This window comes from Miniopterus schreibersii (assembly GCF_964146895.1).
Source record: "Miniopterus schreibersii genome assembly, chromosome: X".
Lineage (NCBI taxonomy): Eukaryota > Metazoa > Chordata > Mammalia > Chiroptera > Miniopteridae > Miniopterus > Miniopterus schreibersii.
In genome coordinates this window covers 74598547-74625643 of record NC_138104.1, presented here as the reverse complement: position 1 = coordinate 74625643, position 27097 = coordinate 74598547, and the positions used below count along the sequence as shown (strand labels likewise).

General features: G+C 53.6%; 3 protein-coding genes across 12 annotated transcripts; 1 reads left to right on the top strand and 2 right to left on the bottom strand.

Moving 5' to 3' along the window:
- Positions 1-772: 772 nt before the first annotated feature.
- Positions 773-15066, top strand: CCDC120 (coiled-coil domain containing 120). Of its 2 annotated transcripts, XM_081125713.1 has the most exons (14): positions 782-1066; positions 4966-5129; positions 7793-7889; positions 8220-8283; positions 8371-8470; positions 8629-8719; positions 8865-8998; positions 9667-9807; positions 10169-10445; positions 10756-10818; positions 11060-11234; positions 11368-11466; positions 12550-13467; positions 13964-15066. In XM_081125713.1, the coding sequence occupies exons 6-14, from the start codon at positions 8671-8673 to the stop codon at positions 14076-14078; spliced, it is 1971 nt and encodes a 656-aa protein (XP_080981839.1). In that variant the 5' UTR covers positions 782-1066; positions 4966-5129; positions 7793-7889; positions 8220-8283; positions 8371-8470; positions 8629-8670; the 3' UTR covers positions 14079-15066. The 2 variants fall into 2 exon arrangements, with proteins under 2 accessions (XP_080981838.1, XP_080981839.1); XM_081125712.1 differs by lacking the exons at positions 7793-7889; positions 8220-8283 and having other exon boundaries at positions 773-1066.
- A 383-nt stretch (positions 15067-15449) lies between these two features.
- On the bottom strand, positions 15450-18595 carry PRAF2 (PRA1 domain family member 2). Of its 2 annotated transcripts, none has more exons than XM_081125042.1 (3): positions 18044-18595; positions 16726-16943; positions 15450-16320 (listed from the first exon to the last, which is right to left on the bottom strand). In XM_081125042.1, exons 1-3 carry the CDS (start codon positions 18220-18222, stop codon positions 16181-16183), a joined length of 537 nt encoding a protein of 178 aa, XP_080981168.1. In that variant the 5' UTR covers positions 18223-18595; the 3' UTR covers positions 15450-16180. The 2 variants fall into 2 exon arrangements, with proteins under 2 accessions (XP_080981168.1, XP_080981169.1); XM_081125043.1 differs by having other exon boundaries at positions 18060-18241.
- An 81-nt stretch (positions 18596-18676) lies between these two features.
- On the bottom strand, positions 18677-25474 carry WDR45 (WD repeat domain 45). 8 transcript variants are annotated; one of them, XM_081125036.1, is made up of 12 exons: positions 25081-25474; positions 23409-23508; positions 22710-22781; positions 22502-22576; positions 22308-22412; positions 21331-21436; positions 21114-21208; positions 20161-20240; positions 19839-20047; positions 19658-19759; positions 19406-19551; positions 18677-19162 (listed from the first exon to the last, which is right to left on the bottom strand). In XM_081125036.1, the coding sequence occupies exons 3-12, from the start codon at positions 22762-22764 to the stop codon at positions 19053-19055; spliced, it is 1083 nt and encodes a 360-aa protein (XP_080981162.1). In that variant the 5' UTR covers positions 22765-22781; positions 23409-23508; positions 25081-25474; the 3' UTR covers positions 18677-19052. The 8 variants fall into 8 exon arrangements, with proteins under 8 accessions (XP_080981162.1, XP_080981161.1, XP_080981165.1 ...); XM_081125035.1 differs by having other exon boundaries at positions 21331-21439; positions 25081-25202; XM_081125039.1 differs by having other exon boundaries at positions 19839-19894; positions 21331-21439; positions 25081-25202.
- Between the last annotated feature and the right edge of the window lie 1623 nt (positions 25475-27097).

Here is a 27097-nt window from a genome sequence, read left to right as displayed (position 1 = left end):
AAGATAGTTTTGCAGGGCATAAGGTTGGTCAATGAAAGGTTTGGTGGGGAGTTCACGGAACATGGTTTGGAGGTGGAACCAGTGACTGTTGAAATTGATTTGGGGTGTCAGCGGGCGCCACAACAAAGGTAGTTGAGAATGTTTGGGGTGGTGTTGAGGGTTTTTGAAGAGCCATTTGGGGATCAATAGAGTATGGTTAGGAGGGTATTTGGAGAGTGGTTTGGGGTCAGTGGAGGGTGTGCATATTGGGGGTAGATGGAGGGTGATTTGAAAGTGCGTTTTGGAGGGTAATGGTTTCAGGGCTGATTGCAGATGATTTGGAGGAACAACTTGGGGGTAGTGGAAGGTAGTCTGTACAGCTTGGGTGTCCAAGGAAGGCTGATTGGAGGTATTGCTTGGGATCAGAGGATAGTAGTTTGAGGATACAATTTAGGGGATGATGAAGGGTGGTTTGCGGTGCATTTGGGGGACGGAGGGTAGTTGGGGGAGTTTAGAGGTGTGGTGGTGGCTAATAGAAGGCAGTTGAGCCACTGCTTGGTGGTCCTTTAGGGGGTGACTTAGGGTGAGGGGCGCCACTCTGATCACTGAGGGGGCGTGGCCAGGGAAGGAGAGAGCTCCGCCGCCCTCGAGAAAGCCTGTGCGCACGCGCTCCCAGCGGGTTCGCTCCTGGCGCTCCCAAGCTCCGAGACCGAAGTGGCGCCTGCGCAATTGCTCTCCGTCGCTGCTGTGGTCTCGCGCCCCGCCCCCTGTCAGCCGCCCCCCCCTATTCCCCCCCTCAGGCGCGAGCTCAGCGGCGGTGCAGTCGGGAGTGGACCGACCCGAGTTACCTGTAGGGGGGCTGGGGCCCACCGCCCGCGTCGGAGCTGGCGCCGCTCTCCCACTCTCCCCGCACCCTCCATCTGGCCCCCCACGGCTAATGGTGGCTCGGCCAAACGGGGCCCACCGAAGGGCGCTGAACAGGAGCGGGCGTGAGCCCGGGGACGAGCGGGGGCGGCAAGAGAAGGGGCGCGCCCACCATCCCTCCCCGCCACACCGACCCCGCCCATGCCGCGGGCGAGGACCCTGAGTGAGTAAAGCCCCTGGGGGAGGAAGGGAGGAGACTGGGCGGGGTGAGGGCCCAGACGCTGACCCGGCGCTTACCTGAGCACGCACCGCCCCCCCCCACACACGACCTCTGACCCCGTGGTCTCACTCTACCCCAGCGAACCTGACTACATCTTTTAAAAATCTCGAACCCGGGCCATTCTTGACTGGAGGACCTCTGGTCTGACCCCTGACCTAACCATATTCTGGCCTGGTGTCATGCTCAACTTCTGTTTTGTCACCCTAACTTAGTCCTGATCCCAAACCCCATCCAGTTCTCAGGAGTCTTGGCCTGACCCCAGATCCTTGCCTGACCCTGTTCCATCTCTGAAGCTCATCTTGCTTTGTCTTGATCACCCCAGTTTCTGCTCTGATGCTTGACCTGTCTGTTTCCTAAACTCTTATGCAGTCTCTGAACTCCTTCCAGTCTTATTCTGTCTCCCTAACCCAAGTCTGATCCCCGTCTGTCCAGATTCCTGACCGCTGACATCTGTACTTTCTCCCAGCCCTGTACTATCCCACTGGTCCCTCTCCTGACTCCTGGTCTCCATCCTGGCTAACCACCTTTAGATCATCCCTTTGTCTTCTGCCCTATCCCTGCCCCCAAACCTGTGCTGTTTTCCTCTGTCTTCTCTTGTCCCATCACTGTCCTCATTCCTATCCTCGTTCTACCCCAGTCTTTTCCTGTTCCTTACCTCCATCTTGCACCTGCCCTTTTTCCTATCCCTTCCTTTGATCACTGTCACCCATCATGTCTTCTGATTACTGTTCTATGCCGACCCTGACCCCTGCTCTGCCCTTTTGTTCTCTACTGCCACCTACTTTTTTCTCTAACCCTTGCCCTGAATCTCACTCCATCCCATCTCCTGGCCAGTGTCCTGGCTCCTTCTCTGTCCAACCTCCTGATTTCCATCCTACAATGACTGATTTTATCTTGCCCCCTATATTCCTTTCTGTCCTGTCCCTTCATTCTGTCCCAACCCCAGGCTCCTGTCCTACCCCATTCCATGCCCCTCTACCCTATTCAGATCTCCCTCCTTCCTAACACCCACTTTCTACCTCCTCTGAGCCAGAAGGAAAGGGTTCCCATTATACCCTGCCCTGAACTGGGAGGTTCCGCTGTTCCCGTTGTCTCTGAAGTTCATCCCGAATGCTTCTCTTAGCATGAGAAGAACAAGCAGCCTTTCGGGCCTCATGTGGCCGAAGTGGTTTTTGTATGTGATTTCCCCCACGCCGGCCCAGTGATCTCACACAGAGCTTGCATTTCTCTCCTTGCCCTAAGAGGGCATAGAACTGTTTCTATGCTCCCCACCCTCCCTAAGTATGGAAGAACACCCTAAATTATTCAGTGACTCTCTGGGAGTCTGTGAGGTCTGGGTCATATTTCCAGCCTTGCTAGGTTGGGGGCTGCCCCATGGGGGAGTGAGCAAATATGTGGGGATGGGAGATTCAAGGGTATGTGTGGCTCTTCCAGGTCCTGTCACCCCATCTCCTGGTCTTGACCCTGAGTGCATGATCCCTGCTTTCCTGGCCTGAAAAAAAAGTACATTCTAGGCCAGAGACTTCAAGGTTTGGTAGGGGTGGGATGGGGCAGGAGCTTAACCCCTTCTCTCAGCAGTAAACATACAAATCCTTGTGATAAGTGCATCCAACCTCTGTGGGGCAGGTCTGGGGCAGGGCAGTCACTGGGTGTTAGAATCAGGCCCATACAGCAATGACAAAACAACAACAAGCTTCCCTTGCTGTCCGAATCTCCTTGATTCTGAGGACAGTTGGAGAATTTGGATAGTGAGGAGGTAATGTGTTATTCATTTATGTTTTGTTCCTGCATTTCTCATAGAGTAGTGAGAGTTTGAGGAACGAGATACCATACCAATCTCATTTACCTAAAACATTTATCCAAACCTAGTAATAACAACACAAGCATCCCTCACTGTCCCAATCTACTTGATACCTGAGTTATGAGAGGGAGAGCTCTGATAGTTCAGACAGTGAAAGACCCCAAGTTATCTGAAGGGATTTTGGTTTTGCATTTTGTGTATGTGTGTGTGTGCGTGCGTGCGTGCATGCGTGCGTGTGTGTGTGTGTGTTTCCTGCCAGCTCTTTTACTCTTCCTCTTTGTCACACAGATCTGGTGGTGTGTTGATAAACTGGCTGTTAAAAAAACAAATGTTTGTGCATTTTATATAGTGAGTAGAAAGAGTGCAGATAATGAGGAATATCATCTCTAACTCAAAAACCTTTTCAAATCTTTTCATTTTCCTGAGCTCCAGTGGCAAGAATTGGGATGGTAAGGGTACTGTGTTGTGTAAATATATTTGGTTCCTGCGTTTTTGATGTTGAGTAGGGAGAGGTTGGATGAGGGAAAACAGCTCTGTTTCAACTATGTCTGGTTTGGCGAGTAGGGAGGGATCTAGGTCTGGGTAGCAAATAGGGAGGGTTTTGAGGCTGAGGGATACTAGTTCTGTCTCAGAAATTCGCCTGAATATATTTAGTTCCTGATTTTGGTAGTGAGAGTTTGGACAAGTTATTTTCATGAAAAAAGCTCTGTTTCAGATTTATCAGGTGAGGCTGAGGGATACCAGCTCTGCTATATATATATATATATATATATATATATATATATATAAAATTTGACTTCTGACTTTGGATTGGGAGGAACACTTCTTGTAATTGTGACAGCCAGTACATATTGAGCACTTAGCTCAGGCCAGGCACTCTTCTAAGCAAGCCTTAAATGTATTAATTCATGTCATGCTCACAACAACCCTGTGAGGTACATATGGTCACTGTCACCCCCATTTTACTGATGAGAACACTGAGGCCCAGAGTGGTTAAGGGACTTGTCCAAGCAGTTGCACAGCCAGTTAGTGGCAGAGCTGGGTTGAATCCCACACTCACCACTTGCTACCCCTCCATGAGGACACCTGAGGCTCAAGTCTCAGCTGCAGTGGGGCTTAGAGGTTGGCCAGTTTCCAGGCTGTTAAAAGTCATGGATGAGGTTAATGACGTGTATGTGTGACTCTGCTCTGCCTGTTTGCCTGGCCCAAGAGGCCTAGTTACCTTCTCTCTCTTCTCCTTATTCCCGCACCAGCCCACCTCTGCATGAGGTTATTATTGTTGTTATTGACAGTCATGAATGACATGGTATGAGTGACCTTGTACTGTGGAATGCCTTCCAAAGTGCCTTTGGCCTCTCAGCTTTGTAAGCACCAGTTACCCATTTTTCTGATGAGGAAACCTAACCCTTGAGACTCGATCTGCATTGCCAGCCAGATACTCTTGTTCCTCTCATGTCTGATTCTATAAACATCCCTCTTAGACCTATCATCCTTTGTGTCCCACCAGAGGCGGGAGAGGCCATGGCTGAGAGGATACTCCCCATCTTATGGCTGCTGCCTCCATCAGCCCCAGGCAGCACGGGGTGGGGGGGAAGCAGGGGGAGATGAAAGGGGCCTTTGTGTTCCCTGCCGGAAATCTCATACCCAGGAAGAAAGGTGGGCAGAGTGGCAGGAGGCATGAATGTGGGGTGTTGCTGATACAGAGGGAGCTCCTCTCCAGGCTTGGCTCACCTGCCAAGCATGCAGGGAACTTGCCTTATTCTGCCCTTTCACCTCCAGCATGGACTGCTGCAGGGTCCTGGGTTGGGCTTGGGCCTCGGTCATAGAGCAGATGGTCCCAAGTGGAACGCAGGATGTGTGATGTGTGCTGGTGCAGTCCCAGAGCCCAGGTGGTGGTATTGGGGAAACAGTACATCATACCACTCAGAGCGCTCAATTTCCTTGACTCTTAGCCATAAATGCCCAACAGGGAAGAATGGTGGGGGGACCCCAGCATGGATGTGAAGCAGCATGAGTCCCCTTTCCCACTCCTCCCTTGCAGGAGTAGCCTCTGTCAGCCTCCAACCCAAGACCCAGCCCCCCAAGATCTGATTCGGCCTGCTCTTATGCCTCTGTGATCAGCATCAGGCCTCTTCACCTCTCCAAGCCTCAGCTTCCACATCTACAAGCTGACTCTGAGGAGCTGGGTCTGCACCATCTACCCAGGTTTGTAGGGAACGGAAGGGGTTAAGCCACATGTGTGTTTTGTCATTTTGCTGGGATGATTTCTCCTGGAGCTGCAGAAGGTGGTAGGGTCTTGAGACCTGGCCTCTCATTAGGAAAGTTGACCTTCTCTCTCTCCAACTGGGAAATTGTTACCTCAGTAAGCGTAAGAATTGCCCTAAGACTTTTTCACACCTACGTCTTGCCCTGGGAGGAAAGGGTAAGGGCCTCGGGAATGTGATGAGGAGCAGACACCAATTTGCACCCTGGGCCTCACCAGACCTTCATCCCCCAACTCCCAGGTAATACCCTGGGGTAAGCAGGGTCTGATCTGGGAACTTGGGCAGCCCCAGAGGCAGCCACAACTGCTGTTACCCTTAGTCTTTCTTCCCCAGTTCTCAACTGGGTGTATGGGGTGAGAAGGGAGGTCCAGGCTCTCTTCTTGGCTGTTCTGGACACCCTGAGGGTACCTGACTCTGAGACTGCCCCTAAGGGTGGCCCGAGCCTCAGTGGCAGACAGGCAAGGGTTAAAAGGTATGGGCCGGCCCAGTCCCAGGCCAGGTAGGCTGGGCCATTGCCTAGTGGGAGGCGGTCTAGGCGGCTGCCACTGCACTCACTGCTCACTGCCACTACCAGCGGGAGCCGGGCCTGGTGGAGACAACTATTTTTTTCAGGTACCTGAGGCCACCCCACAGTACCTATCTGGTATTGGTGAGCACCTGGGAACATGGGCCCATGGGTTGGGGTGAGGAGGGTATGGGGTGTGCTAATGTTCCTTGAGGGAAAGAATTAGATCTATGCTAAAAGACAGTGAGGAATGGGGGGCCCCCCCGAGTAGATGGGTGAAGCCCAAAATGTCCAATTTCCTTTCCTGGCATGAAGCTGATCCCTTGCCGGAAATGGAGGAAGGGAAGGATCAGGGAAAAGAGAAGCCAGAGTCCCCCTTCTCCACTCCTCCCACTTCCTCTTCCCCCTTCCTTCCCTGTGGGAGTATAGCCTCTGCCCTCCCTCAACCTGGGGCCCAGCCTCTCAGGAAAGCCCAGACGATTGAGAACTCGCCTGCCTGCCCACCCCGATCTGTTCACCTAGAGTGGGGCAGCGGGCCCTTAGGGCAGTATGAACAGTCTAGACACTGGGAGTTTGTATTTGCTCCCATGGTGGCAGGATGTGGAAATGGGGGTCCTACTGAAGGTGTTAGGGTGCCACCCAAGTGAGGTGTCTTGGTTGTAAACAGTCATTATAGCCAGGAATTTCTTGGTTGTGGTGTCAGAAGGGCAGACCTGAAAAACCTGCTGGGCCCGCCTCTGGGTGTGGGAGTGCTCTCCAGAACTCTCCTGCTGCAGCCCATCCAGGACAGCACAGGCCCACCAGTGGGGAAACCCAGGGGCTGGTGTGGGAGGATGTTGGGAAGGGGGCTGCTGAGATCCCCTTCGCGTCATGTCTGGGTGGGCACCTGGCAGCCCTGGGCCCCAAAGCAAATGTTTCAAGGGCTGGCGTGCAGAGGCAGAAGTTCCAGAGCTGGGTGCGGGGGTGTGGGGCGTGGACCCTGTGTCTAGCCTGCCCAATGACCCCATGACTCAGGCCCTAGCTATGTCCCCAAGGTCAGGCTGATAGGGTGGAGTCAGGGTTCCTTTCTGGACCCCGTGTTGACTTCCAAGATACCGTGAGCTCCCAGGGAAGGAAGGCTTGAGACAGCTTAGTGTCAGATGTAGGACCAGTCCTGGCGAACAGGTCCACCGGGGAGGAGTGGGGGTTGCTGTTGGGGTGAAGGAATGTTTAGGGGAGCCCTGGGAGAGTTCCTCAAACCCAAATGGATGCTGGGGTAGAAGGACTTCCAGGAGCCTAGGGGCAGAGGAGGCTGAGCTGGGACCTCAAGGAAACCCCACTGTGCTGGGCAATGTCATACCTCGGAACATGGGCATGTGAGCACCTCTGCAAAGCACACGCTGCTGCCTGGGTGTGCAAAAGGGCTTTAGGTACTGATTGCTGCCCCTGATGTTTAGGACAGGGAAACACAGGAGGGGTACAGACCCTATGGGGTGGGTAGGAGGACTGCCAAGGAACTGGTGGCACCAAATTAGCTGCTTGGTCACATCTCCCAATGTATAGATGGGGAAGGTTCTTGAACTCCTGCTTGTTCAGTTGCCTGGGTCTTCTCCACACCTAGCCAGTGTGTCATAACAGGCTGAGGAGTTCGAGGTAGGTGGGGATGGGACCTCTGTGGCCTCATGAGGCCCTCCCAGCCGCCTACCACTGAGGTCAGGCCAGGTGGTGGCAGGTGATGTCACCTGGCTGCCCAGCTGGGGACCGAGCAGGATGTGGGAGGGAGGGAACAAACTCCAGAGGAGGGGAGGAGGGCAGGGCTGGTAGGCAGCCAAAGCAGGCCCCATGGTCAGCTAGGGCAGCTTGGGGCAGAGAAAGAGGCAGAAGACAGTTGGCTTGTTATCAGTAGTTGTGGACTTTAGAGTTCAAAGTCCCAGCAGGGGCACTTCCCTCTGCTGGGTGAAGGACAGGCTGGGGTGGACAGAGGGGCTGGAGGGGTCCTGGAGCCAAGTGGACACTCCCTGCCACACCAGAGCTGCAGGATAGAGTTGGGACAAGTAGTGACCCATAGATCTAAGCCTGATCCCTGGGCTGACTGCCTCGTCATTCTTTCATTCATCCAGCAGACATTCACTGAGCACTTGCTGTGCACATAGAATTGTCCTGAGTGCCAGAGATACTGATGAAAACAGGACAGACACGTTTCCTGTCCTCATGAATGTACGAGGGAGGTAGTCTCTTGTTGGACAGCAGTTGTGGGGGGGGGCATAATGTGGGGGCCCACCTCTGGAAGGGACACTTAAGTCCCAGCATGTGAGGACCAGGGGCTGGTGTAGTGGTGAGAGGTGAAAAGAGCACTCCACACAGCAGCCACAGCCTGGACAAAGGCCTTGAGGTCAAATGGGCTGCGAACTTATGAGGGATTGGGGGGGTTGGAGTAGCTCTAGTGATGGAGAGTGCTGGACCAAAGGGGTAGGCCTGGGCTCTATCCTTAACCAGAGGCAAGTTACTTCACCCCTCTGTGTCTTACTCTCCTCATCTCTAAACTAGGGGTAATGATAATCACAGAACTGCCATCACAAGGTGGTTGTGAAGATTAAAGGTGGCATATAAGGTAACTCTTCCAGGCACTCCGGTGCTTAATAAATGCCCACTGTTGTTATAGTTGACTGAATCTGTGACATTAATTCTCCCTTCCCAGGTGAGACTCCTGACTGTGGCCCATGGGCCTCTGAGGAGGCATCATAAGTCCACCCAGCTCCCCACTTGCTGTGCTCCCACTCAATGGGAAGGGAACCAAGGTACCAGGGCCAAGTGGAGGCCAGATGTTGATACAGATTCTGAGAGGGCAGGTCAAGCAGGCGGGTGGGGTCAGGATACCCTTTCTTCCTGGGGTGTGGGAAGCTGGGTGAAGGACCACACATGTGCTTTCTTAATGGTTCCCGTGCATCACTGCCAGGCCTTGTCCCACCATAAGCCACGGCCTCTTGACAACACCGGGATGGAAGTCAAAGGTCAGCTGATCAGCTCTCCCACTTTCAATGCCTCAGGTTGGTATCTGGTTCCTCCTTCTGCTGCCTCCTCCCTTGCTCTGAGTCACCACCTGCTCGCCCACTTGGGAAGGGTTGGTCCCTGGCCCCACAGGATGAAGGATGCCATGGCTGCCCCACTGATCTTTGCTCCCTCTGTGTCCAGCTGCCCTGTTCGGAGAGGCTGCTCCCCAGGTGAAGTCAGAGCGTTTGAGGGGACTGCTGGACCGGCAGAGAGCTCTGCAGGAGGCCCTGAGTCTGAAACTTCAGGAGCTACGCAAAGTGTGCCTCCAAGAGGCGGTGAGGGCCTGGCCCTAAGAGTGTCGGGTGGGGAGTGAGAATCTGGGACCCCTCCTTAGGCAGACTGCGGTGGCCATTGCTGAGCCACTTGTCTGAGCTGCAAATTCTGTCACCCTTTAGCTCCTCAAAGCTCATCTTAGATGTCTTACAATCAATAAAATATGGCAATGGAGGCTCCCCCTCAACAACTTGAAATCCAAAAAACCCCTCACAAAACAATTGTTCTTTCCAAAATTTGGTAGTAAAACCTGATCTGAACTGACCTGGGGTGATTTATAGTGGTGATTTACCCCTCTTGGTGTGAATGTCCACAGTTTGCCAAAATAATAATGCAGTTCAAAGCATATAGCACCAGGCCCTAAAGGAGTGTTCTATGATGTGCGGTATATAGACTGTGTCTTCATAGAAACTCAGAAATTCTGGGTCTCAAAGCAAGTCTCCCCGCCTCCCATCCCCACTGCCTGGGATTTGGGCCATCAAGGGGCTGAGAGTCCAGGGTGCACATCTGCCTGGTAGAGAATTCGAAGGAGGAAGAGAAATAACAGGCATGTGATGCTGAGCAGGACTGGGCTCCTAGTAGGACTTCTGTAGTTTCTGGGGTCCTTACTGCTTTACCCTATCTTCCCAACTGACCCTTGATAGTCTCTACCCCTGCCGCACCCCCTCAGGAGTTAACTGGCCAGCTGCCCCCTGAGTGCCCACTGGAGCCTGGGGAACGGCCCCAGTTGGTCCGCCGGCGGCCCCCTGCAGCCCGAGCCTACCCTCCACCGCCCCCCAACCCAGCACACCACTCCTTGTGCCCTGCTGAGGTGAGCAGATGGTCAGAGAGAACAAGTTGGGGGTGGGACAGATACAGAGGAGGAGGAGCCGGGAGGGAACCTGGGCAGAAAGGGGGGTTGTGTCCAGGGGAAGGAGATGCCAAGATGAAAAGGGACCTTGCCTGAAGGAGGTAGGTGGGTTCCTGGTCTGAGAGGATGCTGGTCCCCAACTGTGAGGAAAAGCCTCTCACCCTCTGGGAGAAATAGGCCCAGACCCTAATCAAGACCAGCCCTACCCCCAGGAAGAACAGGCCCCACCTCAAATGTAGATGGGACCTGCCACCGCCTGGCTCCTGTGCTTGGCATTCTCCAACATTTGGTTCTGTCCCATTCTCTTGGGTGGGCCCCGCAGGAGCTGGCTCTCGAGGCTCTGGAACGCGAGGTGTCAGTGCAGCAGCAGATCACAGCAGCTGCCCGCCGCCTGGCCTTGGCCCCTGAGCTGAGTGCTGAGCAGCGCCGGCGCCGGCGCCAGGTGCAGGCAGATGCTCTTCGGAGGCTGCATGAGCTGGAAGAGCAGCTCGGGGACGTCCGAGCCCGCCTAGGTCTCCCAGTGCTCCCGCTGTCCACAGGGGCAGTTATAACCACCCAGAATGTCTGCCTGGGCACACGCCTCACTCAGCTCAGCCAAGGTGAGCCAGGCTCCATCACCTGACCAGTGATAGGAGGGGAATAGGCATTGGCTAAGGTGGGGTGGGGAACAGCCAGTGAAAAGTGGGCGGCAGGCAGAACCTAAGGGACCTGAACAATAAGAGGAGTGGTGATAAACTGGCTCTGGGCAAGGGTGGGGCCATTGGGACTGACCCATAGGTGGAGCCAAGTCCCTGGTGGTCTGGGATTCAAGTAAAGGTGGATTCTTGGGGAGGGTACTGGCCAGTGGTATAAGGGGATGGCCCCAGGCCTGGCATTGATGGGCTGGGGTCTCTCCCTTCTCGCCTGTAGAGGATGTAGTTCTGCACTCAGAGAGCAGCTCTCTCTCAGAGTCTGGGGCCAGCCATGATAATGGTGAGGACACCTTTCACCCAAACCCACCCATCCTTTGATGCTCAGCTCCTCCCTGCCCTCTCCAGTTTCTCGTTAGCCATGCCCCATCCTCCAGTGGGGCTCCCCTCTTCGCTTTTAGCCTGCTCAGCCCTGCCCAGCCCTCTCCCCCTCCTTGCCTCCCTAGCCCCTGCCCTTTGCTTTGCCCACGACCAACCTATCTGGCCCCCTCTCAATGAATTCTCCCCCACTTTCTTCTACCCAGAGGAGCCTCGTGGCTGTTTCTCTCTGGCTGAGCGCCCCTCGCCACCCAAGATCTGGGACCAGCTGCGGGCAGTGTCTGGGGGCAGCCCTGAGCGGCGAACCCCATGGAAACCACCCCCGTCAGACCTTTATGGGGACCTGAAGAGCCGACGGAACTCTGTGGCCAGCCCCACCAGGTGAGGGCGAACCCCTCCCCTCCTTTCCCCATGAGCCAGGAATTGGGTCCTGAGCCTGAGCTGGCAGGAGGGCCTGCCAGTGGGGACAGTTTCTAACGTTAACCTGTACCCGGTCCTGCCTGTCTCTGTCTAGCCCCACACGCTCGCTGCCCAGGAGTGCCTCCAGTTTTGAGGGGCGAAGTGTGCCTGCCACCCCTGTCCTCACCCGGGGCCCTGGCCCCCAGCTCTGCAAGTAAGGGGATTTGGAGGGTGGGTTTGATGACCAGAGGAAGGAACTGTTAGTTCTAACTGGGAAAGCATTACCAAAGGGTGTGGGACATGAGAGGCTGGGCTTTGAAATGTGAATTGGGATTTTTTGGTAGAAAAGAAAGGGTTAGGGACTTGGGGGCAGAAGCCCCAACGATCAAGTATGGGCTTCTCTGTGCATTTCAGACAAGTCATTTTCCATCTCTGAATCCCGTTTTCATTTGTGAAATGGGAATAATAACATCTGCCTTTGAAAGATGCTGTGGGCATAGTAAGTTTGGTTAATATACGCTGAGTACTGAATGTCTGCTAGGGATCAGTGCACTACATGGTATCAATTCATTTAATCACAAGATCTCTTTGAGGAGGTGCTATTGTTATTCCCATTTTATAAATGAGGAAACCAAGGCACAGAGAGGCTAAGTGACTTGTTAGTAAACCAAAGACCTAGTATTTGAACCCTAAGTTTGACTCTAGTTTCAGTGCTTTTAACCACTGTACTCTACTGCTTCTTAAATACCAAGTGCCTGCATTTCTCAGGCTATGAACAAAACAAAGTCCTGGTCCTTATGGTACTTGCATTCTGTGGTGGTGGCTTGTGGAATGATAGTTTTGGATGGTTCATACACATGGGGGGGTACAGAGAATTTAGGAATGGCCTTGAATTCGAGGCCTAAGGATTAGTACCTCATTGTGGAGGAGGTGGGGAGCCATGAGAAGCACCTTAGTAAAAGGTGCTGGTCAGATGTGTTAGAAGAGCCTGCTTCGGGCCTTTCCCTGACAGCATTTCCTCTCTAGCCCCCCACACACTGGCATCTACCTTGAAGCTAACAGTCCCAGGCCCCCCATACATTTTTAATCCCTCTCCCCTCCAATCTGGGACAGAACCTCTTCTGCCCTTTACATGCCTCTACCTAACACGTTTTTACATACAGTTTCTGATCCTGGGTCCATTTAGGGGATGGGAAAGTGAAGGCTCAGAGAGAGGTATGGTATGGACCTGGGGCACTCAGCCCATCTGCCTGATATATCTGACCTTCCTCCCATCACCCTCTTTCCTCTCCTCCAGACCTGAAGGCCTCCATTCACGCCAGTGGTCTGGCAGCCAGGACTCCCAGATGGGATTCCCTCGGGCAGACCCGGCCTCGGACCACCGCGCCTCACTCTTTGCAGCTCGCACCCGCCGCAGCAACAGCTCTGAGGCCCTGCTAGTGGACCGGGCAGCTGCAGGGGGAGCTGGCTCCCCACCTGTGCCTCTGGCTCCCCCTGCCACTGGTCCCCCAGTCTGCAAGAGCAGTGAGGTGCTGTATGAGCGCCCCCAACCAGCCCCTGCCTTCTCCTCCCGCACAGCTGGCCCCCTAGATCCTCCCCGGGCTGCCCGGCCGAGCTCAGCTGCCCCTGCGTCCCGTGGGGCCCCCAGGCTCCCACCTATGTGTGGAGACTTCCTCTTGGACTATTCCCTGGACCGGGGCCTGCCCCGAGGAATTGGTGGGCCAGGCTGGGGGGAGCTGCTGCCTGCAGCTGAGGTCCCAGGACCCTTCTCCCGCCGGGATGGGCTCCTCACCATGTTCCCAGGCCCACCACCTGTGTATGCAGCTGATGGCAGCAGCCCCCTCCTCCGCAGCAAGGACCCCCACACCCGTGCCACCCGCACCAAGCCCTGTGGCCTGCCCCTGGAGGCTGCAGAGGGTCCAGAAGTGCATCCAAACCCTCTGCTATGGATGCCCCCACCCACTCGTATCCCTCCAGCTGGCGAGCGCAGTGGCCACAAGAACCTTGCCCTTGAGGGGCTACGGGACTGGTACATCCGGAACTCGGGACTGGCCTCGGGGCCCCAACGCCGGCCTGTGCTCTCCCACATGGGCCCGCAACACCCGCCCTTCCTCCATGCCCGCTGCTATGAGGTGGGCCAGGCGCTCTATGGGGCCCCCAGCCAGGCACCCCTCCCGCACTCGAGGAGTTTCACGGCGCCCCCTGTCTCCGGCAGGTATGGGGGGTGCTTTTACTGATGGGTACGGGTCTCTTAAGGTAGACGGCAAAGTCTCCAGGTTAAGGGACAGATAGTTGTGAGTGCTAATGACTTGGACAATGAGAGTGCTAACTGCAGGTTGGCACAAGGTCACTGGGCTCTGCCTGACCTATGTTAGTGCATAGGGTCTCAGTGGAGGGGTATCTTGGGCCCTGGTAGCAGCAGTTCTTTACCAAGCTATAGAAGGATTTTAATATTTTAACAACCAGTGCATGCCAGCTGAAAATGAACCTTGGAACCAGGGTGCTGGGAAGAAGGGACATCCTGTGCCCTTGCCTTTCTCTTCCTCTTTTCACCACACCCTGTGCTTGTGAGCCTCCAGGTGCTGTCCTGTGCCTCCCTCCGCCGCTTTAATGAGCCGATTTTCCTCTCTCTTTCTGTGTCTTGTACGTCTTTTCTTCTCTTCTCTGCCTTCCCACCCTGTCCTCTGGATTCCTGCTACCCACTTCTAAAGATACTACGCGGACTTCCTGTACCCCCCGGAGCTGAGCGCTCGTTTAAGTGACCTGACGCTAGAGGGGGAGCAGTCCTCCAGCTCTGATCCTCAGACCCCGGGGACACTGGTCTGACCCCTTCTGGTACGCTCCTTGTTGGCCTGGGCATGACTCCAGGCTGGGGAGCACACAGCTGACCTCGCTGAGTCCCGGGGTCTGCTTGTTCTTGGTCCTGGGTGAGGGGTGCCAACCTGATTTTCCAAGGCCCCTGGCTCCGTGTGGGCCCATGAAGGTGTCTGACGCCCTGCTTCTCCTCTCATACTGTGCTGGGAACTGGGGGCCCTCAGCCAGCTTAAAAGAGGGGGGATGGTGTAATGGGGGCTCCAAGCCCCCTCCTCCTTTTCTGTTTACAGTTGTGATTTAGGTTTTCACTGTCTCTCCCCAACACTAGACATTTTATAAAAGGGAAACTGTGATATTGTCTGGTTGGGTTCATTCCTGTTCCATGCCCAGCCTGTTCCATTCAGGAAACCCCCTCCATGAAATGGACCATATAGAGTTGCAGGGCCCTGTTTGGGGCAGCTAGGTACTCTGGTGTGAACAGAACTCTCTGCCACCCCCCACCAGGGCAGTTCTTGGGGAGGTGAGCTCTCTGCCCACATTTGGTGGGGGGGGCTTGGGTTCATTTTCCCACCCCAGGGGTGTGGGAAGGAGCCCCAGTTCCTGTCTGCCTGTCTGTGCCCGCTTCCTCTGCCCCCAGGCCGAGATGGCCCAACCTTTGGCAGCAGCCTCTACCCTATCCCCACTCTGGAGGCTCCACAGGAGGGCCCAAGGACAGAGCCATTGGGTGTGTTGTGTCCTGGGATGCTGCTGTGGTGGAACCTCAGGTGACGCCTGGCCACAGGCTGCGTCACATCTTCCTTGACTTTCCTTCCTTCTGCCACTTTTTAAACAAATCTACGCAACCTGTGTTTTCTATACCTGTCTGTGATTTTCTGCAGCTAGGGGTCCCCATACCCTTTACCTGGTGTTAAACTTTTCTTTTTGTATCAGCGGATCTGGGCCCAAGACACTACCCACATTGGAAGAGGATTTCTAGAATAAATGTGTAAACTGAACCTATGTGTTGATCTTCTCCCTGCCTTGCCTTGGGTCCCATACCTGTAGTTAAGACCAGATATGTTTTTATAACACCGTGTTATGAAAAATATAACACTGTGGAAATAGCCTGTGACAACGTCATCTGCTTTTAGCTTTACTTGTTTTGCCAGGTGGGGCAACTTCTTTGCCTGTCTGTGATCAGTTTTCTAGCCAACCCTGAACAAGAGCCTTTAGTAATACAAATGATAATGGGAACACTGCATGCCCTTAACTACCTTTGCGTTAATGCCGGAGGTAACAGGTTCCCAGGAGAGATCACCCCATCAACCCACATATCTGACAGAGACCTACCCAGTCAGAAAGAATCTAACAGAATTTAAAAGAAGGCCACTATGATAGGCCCCATTAGCTTGAGTGATGTAACAGCCTTTATTGTAGCAACAACACTGATATATATGCCTCATTCCAGGTTAGGACTACCCCCACCCCACCCCATGGTCCTTACCACAGTGGAACTTGGAGGGGGGGGGCGTGCAGGGCAGAATCCCTAAGCAGAGCTGGAGGGAGGCAAATGGGACTGGTGAGTGTTAGGGTAACTTGGGATCAAGGTTCAACAGGGTCAGAATACCTGACTTCTACCCAGAGGGGGACCGACAACACTTGGTTCCTGGAGTCAGGATTTGGCAATGCCTTGTTCTGGGTTCAAAGCTGTGGTGTGGTCTGAAAAAGCCTTGGTCTAAGGTTCAAGATTTGAGAATGCCTTGGTCCCACACCCCAGCTTTGGGGCTGAGCATGGGAGACAAGTGTATCCCAGATTAGGTTTGGGGGAGTGTCTACCTAGTTTGATATTGGCCATGGATACCCCTGTCTCCAAGCCCCAGTTTTGGGCTGGATGTGGGTGGTTCTGTGTCCTAAGTTCAGGACTGAGGAACTCTGTTCCTCTAGGTAACAGGGACTGGGTATGAGGGATATCCCAGTTTTGGATCTCAGGGAAGGGGGGCAGCATTATAGATGCCCTTATTTTTGAACTGGGCAAGGGGCTCCTATTTTAAGGGCTGGGAAAAGACTCTGAATCTCAGTTATGGGTCGGGGTTGCGGGTGGTATCCTTCAGGTTTTGGGTACAGATCCCAAGGCCCTAGGATCCAGCCTCCTGCTCTTGTCCCAGCGCCTCCAGTAGCAGCCCCATTGGTGTCCGCTTGAGACCAATGCTCTCGATCTTGTTCTCTATCTTGTTCTTGAGGTTGCGCAGGCGGAGCGAGGCATGCACCAGGATCACTGTGGGCAATACCGAAAGGAGTGGAGTCAGTGGAATGGGACATCAACCTTTAGCCAATGGGGCCCACAGAGGGGAAGTGGAGCGCAGGCAGGCCAATGGAGTGGTCAGTGGACAGGGCACCTCTGATCCTTAAACTGTGGCAGAGTAACGCTTTGTAACAGAGGCGTGGCCATGGAAGGTACTTAATACCAGGAGTGAGGCCTGGAAAGGCAGTATTTAGAGAGACCTTCCCAGAAGAGGGAAACGAAGCCAGGGAAGGTGCTTTGTAAAGGGGCGTGGCCACGCCCACCGGCTCTCCCAGCCCCCCCCCCCCCCCCCCCCCCAAGAACCAGGGCAGGGCGGGCCCGGCGCCACGCACAAGCGCAGGCCTTGTTCCCGGCTATCTCAGGATAATGGAGACTCACGAAGCACTGGCCCGGCAATGCTGAACAGGAAGGTGCAAGCACCGCCCACCGCCCAGAGAACCAGGAGGCCAACGGCAAGCACTGCAGCCAGGCAGGCGGCAGGGTGACTGCGGCGGCAGCGGCGCACGGCCGCACGACTCTCGGCCGCCCACACCAGCACCCCAAGGGCCACCGCCACTACCAGCGTGCTTAGGAGGGTGTGCAGCGGGCGCACGTACCTGCGGGGACAATAGAACTAAGCTAGTCAGCCAGTCGGGGAGAGGGCCGCTCGGCCTCCAAGCCCCCCAGACCACCGTGGACAGGATCCCAGGCCCTAAGAGCTTTGGTCCCTCTTCTCCAGACCCTGCAAGCCGGACAAATACTCCCGCCAGCCCTGTCTCCAACAAGTCCACCCTTCAGGGCTCCCGACTCCCAGGAGCCCTGGACTCCCTATGGACCCTTTCTTTTCAATCCTACAGCCCCATTTTCCTGAGCTTCAGGCGCTCCCATCCCGATAAGCTGGCTCCTTCCCTGCTGTTTCCTTCTGATCCTACCCCCTCTCCATCCTGTCCCCAAACCTACCCTTGAGCCCAACCCTTGCAGATTATTTTTCCAGGCCTTGTGTCCACGCATTTCCCTCTCCCCAGGCCCAGGTTCCCTCCAGGAACCGACCCCCCCCCCCCCAGGTTTTAGGTCCTACTCTTAACTTCCAACCCTACTCAAGTACCTCCTCCAGGCTCTCCAACCCTCTCTGGTCTCAGGCCTTCGGTCCCTGGATCCTCCTTCCTGGCTCAAGTTCCCCAACAGGTACCTGCTCCTAACTGCGTTCCAATCATAGACTTCCCTCCAAGCCCTGATTCTCCAAAAGTCCACCCTCCAAACCCTTCAATTAGACCACAGGGACATCCCTGTCCCTACCCTAAGGCCTCCAGGGCCGCTCCGGACCCATCACTCAAGTGGACCCACTACCCCCAGACACACACCCCACTTTCTAGCCCTCGTTATCTTCAGGTCCACCTTCCAGCCGTTTCCCCTTCAGTTCCACATTCTCCACCCTTCTCAGGTCTTCCTTCCAGTCCCGCTAACCCCCTCGGGCCCCACTCAGCCAGGCTGTATCCAGCTCCAGTCCCTCCTTATAACTAGGTCCCACTCCACTCAAGTCCCCACTCCCAAACCCCTTAGGCTTTCCATCTCTGAATTTTCCCTTCCGTGCCTTGCACCCACTCCCCCCCCCAGGTTACCCTTCCCGGTTTTCAGAACACCGCGGGCCCACCCTCCATGCCCTGCAGGCATCCCCGGCCAACTGGCGCCTCCCTCTCTTCCTCCCTCCCTCCCTCACCCAGCCAGAGCAAGACCGAAGCCGAAGCAGACAAGATAGTTGGTCTGGTAGTAGAGGAGATTGTTGATGACGCGGTGGCACCATCGCTGCGGGTCGCATGGATCCGGGGCCGCCAGACGTGCTGACCCCAGAACGAAGTCATCCAGGGCGCGTAGCGGTGGCAGCCGCACCTCCGACATCCTGCGAGTCGATGTCGCTGGACCAGCCAGAAGAGCAGCCGAACTACAACACCCGTTACACCCCGCGCCACCGCAGCGGACACCGGGAAATGGAGTCTGGGAGGGACTGCTGCTACACTACCCACCTAGGTGGACGGCGCAGGCGCAGCAACGCACGTGACCGGAAATGAAAACGCCAGAACAGGAACTGCCGGGAAATTAAGTATTGGCAGCGGAGCGAGGCGTTTCCATCCAATCCCAGATGGAGGCGCGCCAAGGAGCCCTGTTCCGGGCGGCGCAATAACAGTAGCCAGACAAACGGACTAAGCAGAGATGACGGTAGGGACTGTCAGAAGGACCGGAGCAGGGTCCCACCTCCTTTCTGTCCAAGAGGGTCACACCTTTTCTGGAAACTCCTGCAGTGCCTTTTCAGCCTCATCTCCTCCAGGCCCCACCCCCGAAGTCCAGCCATAAATACTATTAAGGGCTTTTTATTCAAATTCATCATATCAGAGATTGGCTCTTTCTCGGAAGACTTTTTTTTTTTTTTATCCCCACAGGTTGGATTAGGGCACTCCCTCTGGGTCCCTAGTATTCTTCTCCAGGTTGGGCGCCCCAGGGCATCTGCTGCCCCTCTGGGTCCCTGGCCTGGCCTTGTGGGTGCACAGTCCTTAAGGACATAATCATCAAGAAGTGCTTGGAAGAAATGAGCTGTTTAGGCATTGCTCTGAGGAGTGGAAAGTGGGCATCTGCCCCATTAGTGCTTGCTGGCTGGTGGCTTCTAGCACTCCCACCCCAATAAATGCTTTGCACTTTGCCACTGCAGGTCCCTAGCACAACCCACAGGGTCCTTAAAAGTCATCATCATCACAGATGTCAAGGTACACATCGAAAGCCTCTCTGTTGCAGTTTCCATCAGGAGTGAAGACATATTTGTGGAAGGTCCCATCTACACAGATGGCTGGAGGGGGGGGAAGATCAGTAAAAAGTTAGAGGCTGCCAAAGCCATACACTTGAATCCAAGTGTCCCATGGCCTACAGTCTCCTTCCAGCGCTTTGCCCACATGCCATTCCCCTCACTGATAACAGAGTTAAACCACCCATTCTAGCTTCTTCAGGCTTCCTATTCCCTAAAATTCTTTCAGGTCCAACCTGCAGGCCTTTTCCCATGCAATACCCCCAGTCAAGGGTTAGTCCCACTCACCAATGACAGAGTTGACATTCTTGGAAGTGTTGCGACCGAAGGCGCAGATACAGGCTGACTCAGCAGGCACTGTGAAGCTCGCCAGGCTCCACTGAGAGTCCACGTACTGTCCAATCATAGGCCCAACCTTGCCCACGCGAGCCAGCCTGCAGGCAACACTGACTAAGCCGAGGTGTAGTATGTGGGCAGAGGGATGGGGACATGGCAGGGTGGGGCAGAGGGATGGGGACATGGCAGGGTGGGGGTACTCACGCAGAGCGGCGGTTGAGGCGAGTATCCTTGAGAGCAAAGATATGGACCGTGCCCTTATCACTGGAAGCGCACAGGAAGGAGGAGTCATGGCTGAAGTTGATGCTGGAAGACAAACCAGCAATGACACCCACATGTCATGTGGCATGGAGTCCCTGGCCCACCATGCATACCCTGTGCTCACCAGTAGAGGGTGGCGGGGTCAGTGCCTCGGCGTAGTTCCACCAGTTTTTCCTTGGACTGTGTGTCAAAAAGGCGAATAAGGGTGCCCTTCTGGGAGGCCGAGGCTACTACGGTGCCTGGCTGGTTTAGGGACACACAGGCGACATCGCTCTGATGTGCATTAATGGTAAATGGAGCAGATGAAGTGCCAGGCTTTGTGCTTGCCAGGTCCTATGGTGGGAAGGAGCAGTTTGGGCTTGGGGTAGTATGGAGGACAGGGTTCCCGAGTTCACAGTGAGAACTAGCCCACCCACCTACCCATCCCTGCTCACTGGACAACTCACCACAAGTTGTAGACTCCCACACTTGTGTCCTGGGAACACTAGCAGTTGTTTCTCCAGGCTGGGGCAGAGGTCACAGAGCCCTAGGGTATGAGGAGGAAGTAGAGGGTGGGCTGGTAAAGGGGAAGCAGGGAACAGGCAGTGGCCAGGCAGGGTCTCAGAATGGACAGAGCTGGATAAGGGCTGGACTTTAGCCTTCCATGATACATGTTACCCACAGAGCCCTGAGTGCTGCCCTCAGCTGTGCTCCCCACCAGTGAGGCTATTCCCTTCTTCCCTACACAGCCTTGGCGGCTCCAGGAGGCCCAGGGGTCCTTGACACACCCACCCATGTGCTTACAAGGTATATTTGCTGCCCGGCCAGGCATGGCTCAGAGGTTGAGCATCGACCTAGGATCCAGGAGATCGAGGTTCAATTCCCGGTCAGGGCACATGCCCAGGTTGTGGGCTAGGCAGCTGATCAATGACTCTCTCATCATTGATGTTTCTATCTCTCTCTCTCTCTCCCCCTCCTTTCCTCTCTCTGAAATCAATAAAGATATGTTTAAAAAAACAAAAAAAACACACCAAGGTATATTTGCTCTGCTATCAGGAGCACACAGGGGTGGGACAGGGCTAAGGGTGAGGAGAGAGAACTGGTTAAGGGATGGAAAGATGGATAGATGGGGAATACAGGAGTTGGCAGAAGTAGGTTTACAGCTGCATTGTGATGTTTTGTAATTATAAAGCTCTTGTAATAATAAGAACCTGCATGTCTTTTCTTATACAAACAACTGTAAACCTACTTTTGCCCACCCGTTTGTGCATCTCAGGTTATCTGAGCATCTCTGTGCAAAGACTCCCTGCCTCTCTTTTCCCGTTTCTCTGTGTACCGCTCCCATTTTTCTCTTCGTTTCTTCCCCTCCACCTCATTCACTGCCTCCTGCCCTTACTCCTGCATATCTGGGTCTTCTCACCCTTTGGGTTGTCCCGGGTGTCGAACTCAAACAGCTTTCGGGGATTGTCGGGGAAGGAGTACACATAGATGCGGTTCCTCAGCACAATCACAATTCTGTGGGCATCACATAACACAGGACAGCCATGAGGGGAGGGTAGATACCCAGGCAGAATTAACCCTCTCACCTGCTGTGGGGACCTCCCACCTCCCCCACCCCCAGTCCTCCTCAGGCTCACTTGTCATGGCGCATGCGCACAGCCAGCACTGGCTTGGTGAAGGTGAACTCCAGCACCAACTTGTCCTTGGAGTCCTTGCCCTCCCGGGCATCGTCCCAGATCAGCACTGCTGGGCAGGTAGGTGCATTATCGGGACCAAGGTTTAAAGTGAGAGGCAGCCTTGCTGACACAAGACCCACCCCTCCTCCCCATGGGACCTCAACTCACTTGTTTAACCTTTCACTAATACCCAATGTGAGCCTCACACAGTATAAGCATTTGTGGGTGTGATTCCTGAGAGAACAGGTCCTAGAACTGTTATATCCATTTATGGGAAAGGAAACAGGCTTTCAGGGATTGAGTATTTGGCCAAGGACCTCACAGCAAGCAAGCAGGGACTTGCAGCCAGACCTGTAACTTCCTGTCACTATTTCTGCCTCCAGGATCCTAGTCCCTATATTCCCAAGATTTGTGAGAAATCCTAGGCTCTGTGATTTGTTTAGGGCAAGTCTGTTGCCATGTCCCAATGGGATCAACCAAAAAACCTTTAAAACAAGATGGCACTTGAGGCTCAAGGCAAGTGGGCATTGGGGAGACAGCTTCAAGATGTTAAAACCTATTGGTTATTTGACCTTGGGTCACTTAACCTCTCTGGGCCTCAGTTTCTTCATCTGTAGAAATGAGATAATGATACTTCCTACCACATAGAGTTACTGTGAGAGTTAATACACGTAAAGTGCTTAGAATAGTACCAGGCTCACAGCAAGCACTCTATAGGTAAAGATATGGTGTACAGGAGGCATCCAAATAATGTTTGTTAAATGAAACAAAACACTAAGCGTCTTAAATTATAAGACCCATGACTTCCAAGCTGTAGGCCTCACTGTGTGACTCTAAGGTGCTCTGGCATCTTCATCTGCCAGTGCCTTGGGGTTCCTGGGGGAGGCCAGGATTCCAGGGAATCTGGGCCAAGGGCGGGATGATATGAGGGTGCTTACCTGAGATCTCTGAGAACTTGGGGCTGCTGCCACCGCCCACCAGGGCCAGCAGGTTCGAACGGAACAGCATTTCCACCAGGCCCATGCTGCCCACCTGCTCATGGTCTGGACAAGGACCAGGGTGTCAGTAGGGATGGGAGGCACAGCCCAGCCTGTCCCTTCTGCCCATTGCCTCTCCCCCACTGATGGCTCACCCAGATGTCCCTTCTCCATCAACGGCTCCACGTTGTAGATGCGCACACCTGTCTCCATGGCGCAGCAAAAGCAGCCTAGGGAATGGGAGGAATCCAGGCTGCCTCAAAGGATGCTCATTTGGGAAGCTAGGGTTGCTTAACACCCACCTCTGACCATTCTCTCCCTCTCTTCCTCCCTCCCACAAGGGTACAGGCGCAAGTCTCTCACTTTGGTCTTGGTTGAAACGCAGGCTGGTCACTCCTCGAAGTGGCTGCTGAGTCATGATCCAGGATTGCTTCCCTGGACACAGATGGATAAAGGGTTGGAAACAGTCCTGGGGTCTGCCTCCAAGTCCTAGAACTCCTGTCCCTAATTGATTTCTTCTTCCTCCTCTCACTCTACTACCTACTAACCACAGCAGGACTGCAAGAAGACAAAAACAGGGGGAAGAGTCCTGGGGTTTCCACTCTAAACTCCCAAGACCCCAAACAGCATGGCCGGGAACCTCCCCATCTCACATTTGGCTGACCCAGATCCACAGCGACCCTGACCTGGAACCCCCCTCCTCCTTACTCCCTAGCCCTAATAAATTGCTTGTCAGAAAGTAATATGAGCCCGGCTGGGTGTAGCTCAGCAGTTGAGTGTTGACCTAGGTTCCAGGAGATTGCAGATTGTTTTTGGGTCAAGGCACATGCCCGGGTTGCGGGCTTGATCCCCAGTCAGGGGGTGCAGTAGGCAGCCGATCAATGACTCTCATCATTGATGTTTCTATCTCCCTCTCCCTTCCTCTCTCTGAAATCAATAAAGACGTATTTAAAAAAAAGTAATAAGAAAGAATCTAAAGCCCTAGCCAGTTTGGTTCAGTGGTTAGAGCGCTGGCCCACTGACCGAAGGGTCACAGGTTTGATTCCAGCCAAGGGTACATACCTCAGTTGTGGGCTCAATCGCCGGCCCTGATCGGGACTTGTGCGGGAGGCAATCAATCTCACATCAGTGTTTCTCTCTCTCTTTCTCCCCCTTCCTCTCTCTGTGAAAAGCAATGGAAAAAATATCCTCTGGTGAGGATTAAGAAAAAGAAAGTAACTGCCCCAGTAACACCTCCTCCCCACCCCCAGAGAGTCCTGGCCCCAATGCCCAAAATGGCTTGAAATCAGCCCCCACTCATTTCTCATCTTCACACCTGAACCTAGCACCCAACTCCACATGTCAACAAATGGGGAGAGGGGGCTAGGACATCCACCTCTTCCTGCACCTCCATGACCTAGGCCTGAGACCAACTATGGTTGGTCCACCATCCACGGGAACTCCCCTCTTCATGCCTTTCTGAACCACCCAACCTATTACACCACCCTAGAGTGCTCTCACACCTTCCCTCCTCACAGGCTTCCCCAAACCCTTTCAGGATCCCAGCCTATCTCGAGATTACTTCTTTTCATGCCATGCTAACTTCCTCCCACCAGGACCAGCCTGGATGTTTCCCCAGATCCTCTTATCCCCTAAAGACCCTACCTCAGAATCCTCTATCACTCCAAATCCCCCACCCCTGGAATAGCCGCTTCCATGTACTCTGCTGTCCCTGATTCCAATATGGGTTGGCTTGGACCCACCCCCAGGAATCCTGTCCCACTAAGAATTATGGACAAAAAAGGGGTTCTACAGAAAGTAACCTCACAAGGTGATCTGATCATAAATTCTTAACTGGGCAAATCATGGGCAGTCACACAGCAGGAATATAGCTTCTTTAGTAAAAGGTTTATCTTTGCCTTAAGCAAGCCCTGTCCACTGTTTCTGCTCATCTAGGTTAACACACCTTTGAAATGCCACCTTTCAGACCCCTCCCTCCTTCTAATCTGATTCCCACCTCGATTTCTCCCACCTTCATGTAATCTTCCTTATGTTCTTGCTTTAATCTCAAATGCATAAAATAAACTGCAAACTACTGTTTTCCAAAGCATTTGAGATCTTGTCTCCTGGCAATTGTAGTCAGTTTTGGCTCAAGTAAAATCAAAAAAATTCCCAACAGGTCTGGATGTTTCTTATGTTGACAGATTCCTCCTCCATACCCCCTATCCTCTCCCCATGATCCTGCCCCAGGGCACACCTACCCCCTTAAGACCATTGTCCAGGGCACACACTTCCCCAAACCCCTACCTGGGATAACTCAACCCACAGACTCCTGTCCTAGAGCTCCCATACTCCCTTCAAACCTTGATGTCCCCAAAAGCTTTGCCCAGGCAGACCTCTCTCCATTCTCCAAGAGCCCAAACATCCTACCTTGCCCCCGTACCACCTAACTCTTCAAAGACCCATTCTTTTGAAGGTCTCACCTTCCAAGATCCCCTTTTTTGGACTCCCATTCCAAACATCCGAGCCACCCAAAAACCTTGCCCAGGGATGCCTCACACAAAGCCCCACCTCCCGAGCACTTCTTCAAGTCCATGACAGCACTACTACTCCTTCCAACACCAGCACCCACTCAAGATCCCTGTCCTAGATCCCCTCATCCACCAAGAACTCTGCTCAAAAAGCCTCCCAGCCTATCCCCCAAACTCTAACCAATTCTGGAGTAATGCCCCAGCTCCCCGCCACCTGTACTGACCTGACTTCCGTGTGCGTCGGGATCCCAGGCCCAGCTCTCGGTGCCGCCCGCGGCACGGCTTTCTGACCTCCAGGGCCTTGACACCCGGCTCTAGTGTTTACATTAGGTCTCACTTCCGGGGGAGGGAGTCTGTCACCGGAAATGACTCATCCTAGCTGGGAGATGAGGCCACAGCCCTCCTCATTCAGGTCTTGAAGTTTGGCAGCAACACCGGGGGAAACTGCGTTCTCTTACGAGGGCTCAGAGAGCAGAGGAAGCTTCACAAGGCCATGAGTGTCTGACGGAAACGAAGAAGGGTGGGCGACAGAGCCTTCTCCTCGAGCATTTAACACCTCGATTTGGCTCGGCGAGCTAGAGGCGTTAACTTTCTGGGCAAACGAGACTTGGACCTCCTAGGTGGGCTAGAGTGGCCACGCCCGGTTAATACGTAATTCTCCCAGACTCCTAGAGCGAAGACTAGGAACCCTCTGGGCGGAAGCGGTTTTGGAGATCTTGAAAGCTGAGACTATCCATCCTTGGCTTTGAGAATCCAGGGGTGGGATTCTGCCACCCAGCTCTTTGTTTTATTTACAAAATGAAAATGGTGTTTTGCCCTGGCCGGGTAGCTCAGTTGGTTAGAATGTGGTCTGCATACTCCAAGGTTGCGGGTTCAACACCACCACCCCATACCCGCCAGGACACAAACAAGAATCAACCAACGAAAAAGTAAATAACTGGAACAACAAATCTCTCCCTCTCCCTCCGTTTCTAAAATCAATAAATAAAAATTTTTAAATGGTGTTTTGATGGCAAGAGGTGTAAATGTTTACTGTGGGGGAAGAAACACCCCAGTTAAGCACATACCGGAAACATTTTTTAAATCCTCGCTTGAGGATATATTTTTCCCATTGATTTTTAGAGAGAGTGGAAGGGAGAGAGAGAGGTTCATGTGAAAGAGATACATTGATTGGTTGCCTCCTGCAGGAGCCCCGACTGCAGAGCTGGGGAACTGGGAATCAAAACCCGGAGCCTTCAGTGCAAGGACGGTCGCTCTAACCACGTAGCCACACCAGTCAGGACTGGAAATGTGTTTGTTTTTTTTTATTTAACTTTTTAAGAATTGCTTTTAGAGAGAGGGGGAGAGAGAGACATCAATTTTTTTGTAGTTCTGCTAATTTATGTATTAAATTGGTTGATTTTTTTTTTTTTTTAATCCTCACCAGAAGATATTTTTTCCATTGCTTTTCGGGGGGGGGGGGGGGGGGGGCGGCGACGGGACACGACATGGATGTCAATGTGAGAGAGACACATTAATTGGTTGCCTCATGCATGTTCCCCCACCAGGGCCCGGGATCGAGCCTGCAACCGAGGTATGTGCCCTTCGTCGGAATCGAACCCGGGACCCTTCAGTCCTCAGGCGATGCTCTAATCACTGAGGAAAACAGGCTAGGGCAATTGGTTGATTCTTGCATGTGCCCTGACTGGGGATCGAACCTGTAACCTTGATGTAAAGGGACTACACGCTAACCAACTGAGCTACCCGGACAGGGCCTGTATTCAACTTTTAAATTTTGAGATAATTGTGGATTCACATGTAGCTTTGAGAAATAATACAGAGAAAATTCCATGTACTCGAAGTTTTCCCCAAAGATAACATGTAAAACTATAGTAAAATATTAAACTCAGGATATTGACATTGATATAATCCACCCATCCTTTATTTTATTTCCAAGTATTGTTTAAAAATTATTAATGTAGCCCTAGCTGGTTTGGCTCAGTGGTTAGAGTGTCAGCCTATGGACTGAAGGGTCCCAGGTTTGATTCCGGCCAAGCGCTTATACCTCGGTTGCAGGCTCGTGCCCTGGCCCCAGTCGGGACGTGTGCCAGAGGCAAATAATTGATATGCCTCTCTCACATTGATGTTTCTCTGTCTCCCTCCCTTCCACTCTCTCTGAAAAGCAATGGAAAAAATATCCTCCAGTGAATTTTTAAAAAATTATTAATATATAGCCCTGACCAGTGCGGCTTGGTTGGAGCA

What these genes read in the sequence shown, in the direction of transcription:
- CCDC120 (XM_081125712.1), top strand. Translation starts at nt 8,671, where the DNA reads ATGGAAGTCAAAGGTCAGCTGATCAGCTCTCCCACTTTCAATGCCTCA. An exon ending in TCCCACTTTCAATGCCTCAG is followed by an intron (nt 8,720 to 8,864) that starts GTTGGTATCTGG and finishes CTCTGTGTCCAG; the next exon opens with CTGCCCTGTTCGGAGAGGCT. An exon ending in GCGCCCCCTGTCTCCGGCAG is followed by an intron (nt 13,468 to 13,963) that starts GTATGGGGGGTG and finishes CCACTTCTAAAG; the next exon opens with ATACTACGCGGACTTCCTGT.
- PRAF2 (XM_081125042.1), bottom strand. Translation starts at nt 18,222, where the DNA reads ATGTCGGAGGTGCGGCTGCCACCGCTACGCGCCCTGGATGACTTCGTT. An exon ending in TTCGGTCTTGCTCTGGCTGG is followed by an intron (nt 16,944 to 18,043) that starts GTGAGGGAGGGA and finishes TTGTCCCCGCAG; the next exon opens with GTACGTGCGCCCGCTGCACA. An exon ending in CATTGCCGGGCCAGTGCTTC is followed by an intron (nt 16,321 to 16,725) that starts GTGAGTCTCCAT and finishes TATTGCCCACAG; the next exon opens with TGATCCTGGTGCATGCCTCG.
- WDR45 (XM_081125034.1), bottom strand. Translation starts at nt 22,764, where the DNA reads ATGACTCAGCAGCCACTTCGAGGAGTGACCAGCCTGCGTTTCAACCAA. An exon ending in GCGTTTCAACCAAGACCAAA is followed by an intron (nt 22,577 to 22,709) that starts GTGAGAGACTTG and finishes CCCATTCCCTAG; the next exon opens with GCTGCTTTTGCTGCGCCATG. An exon ending in CAAGTTCTCAGAGATCTCAG is followed by an intron (nt 21,440 to 22,307) that starts GTAAGCACCCTC and finishes CTACCTGCCCAG; the next exon opens with CAGTGCTGATCTGGGACGAT.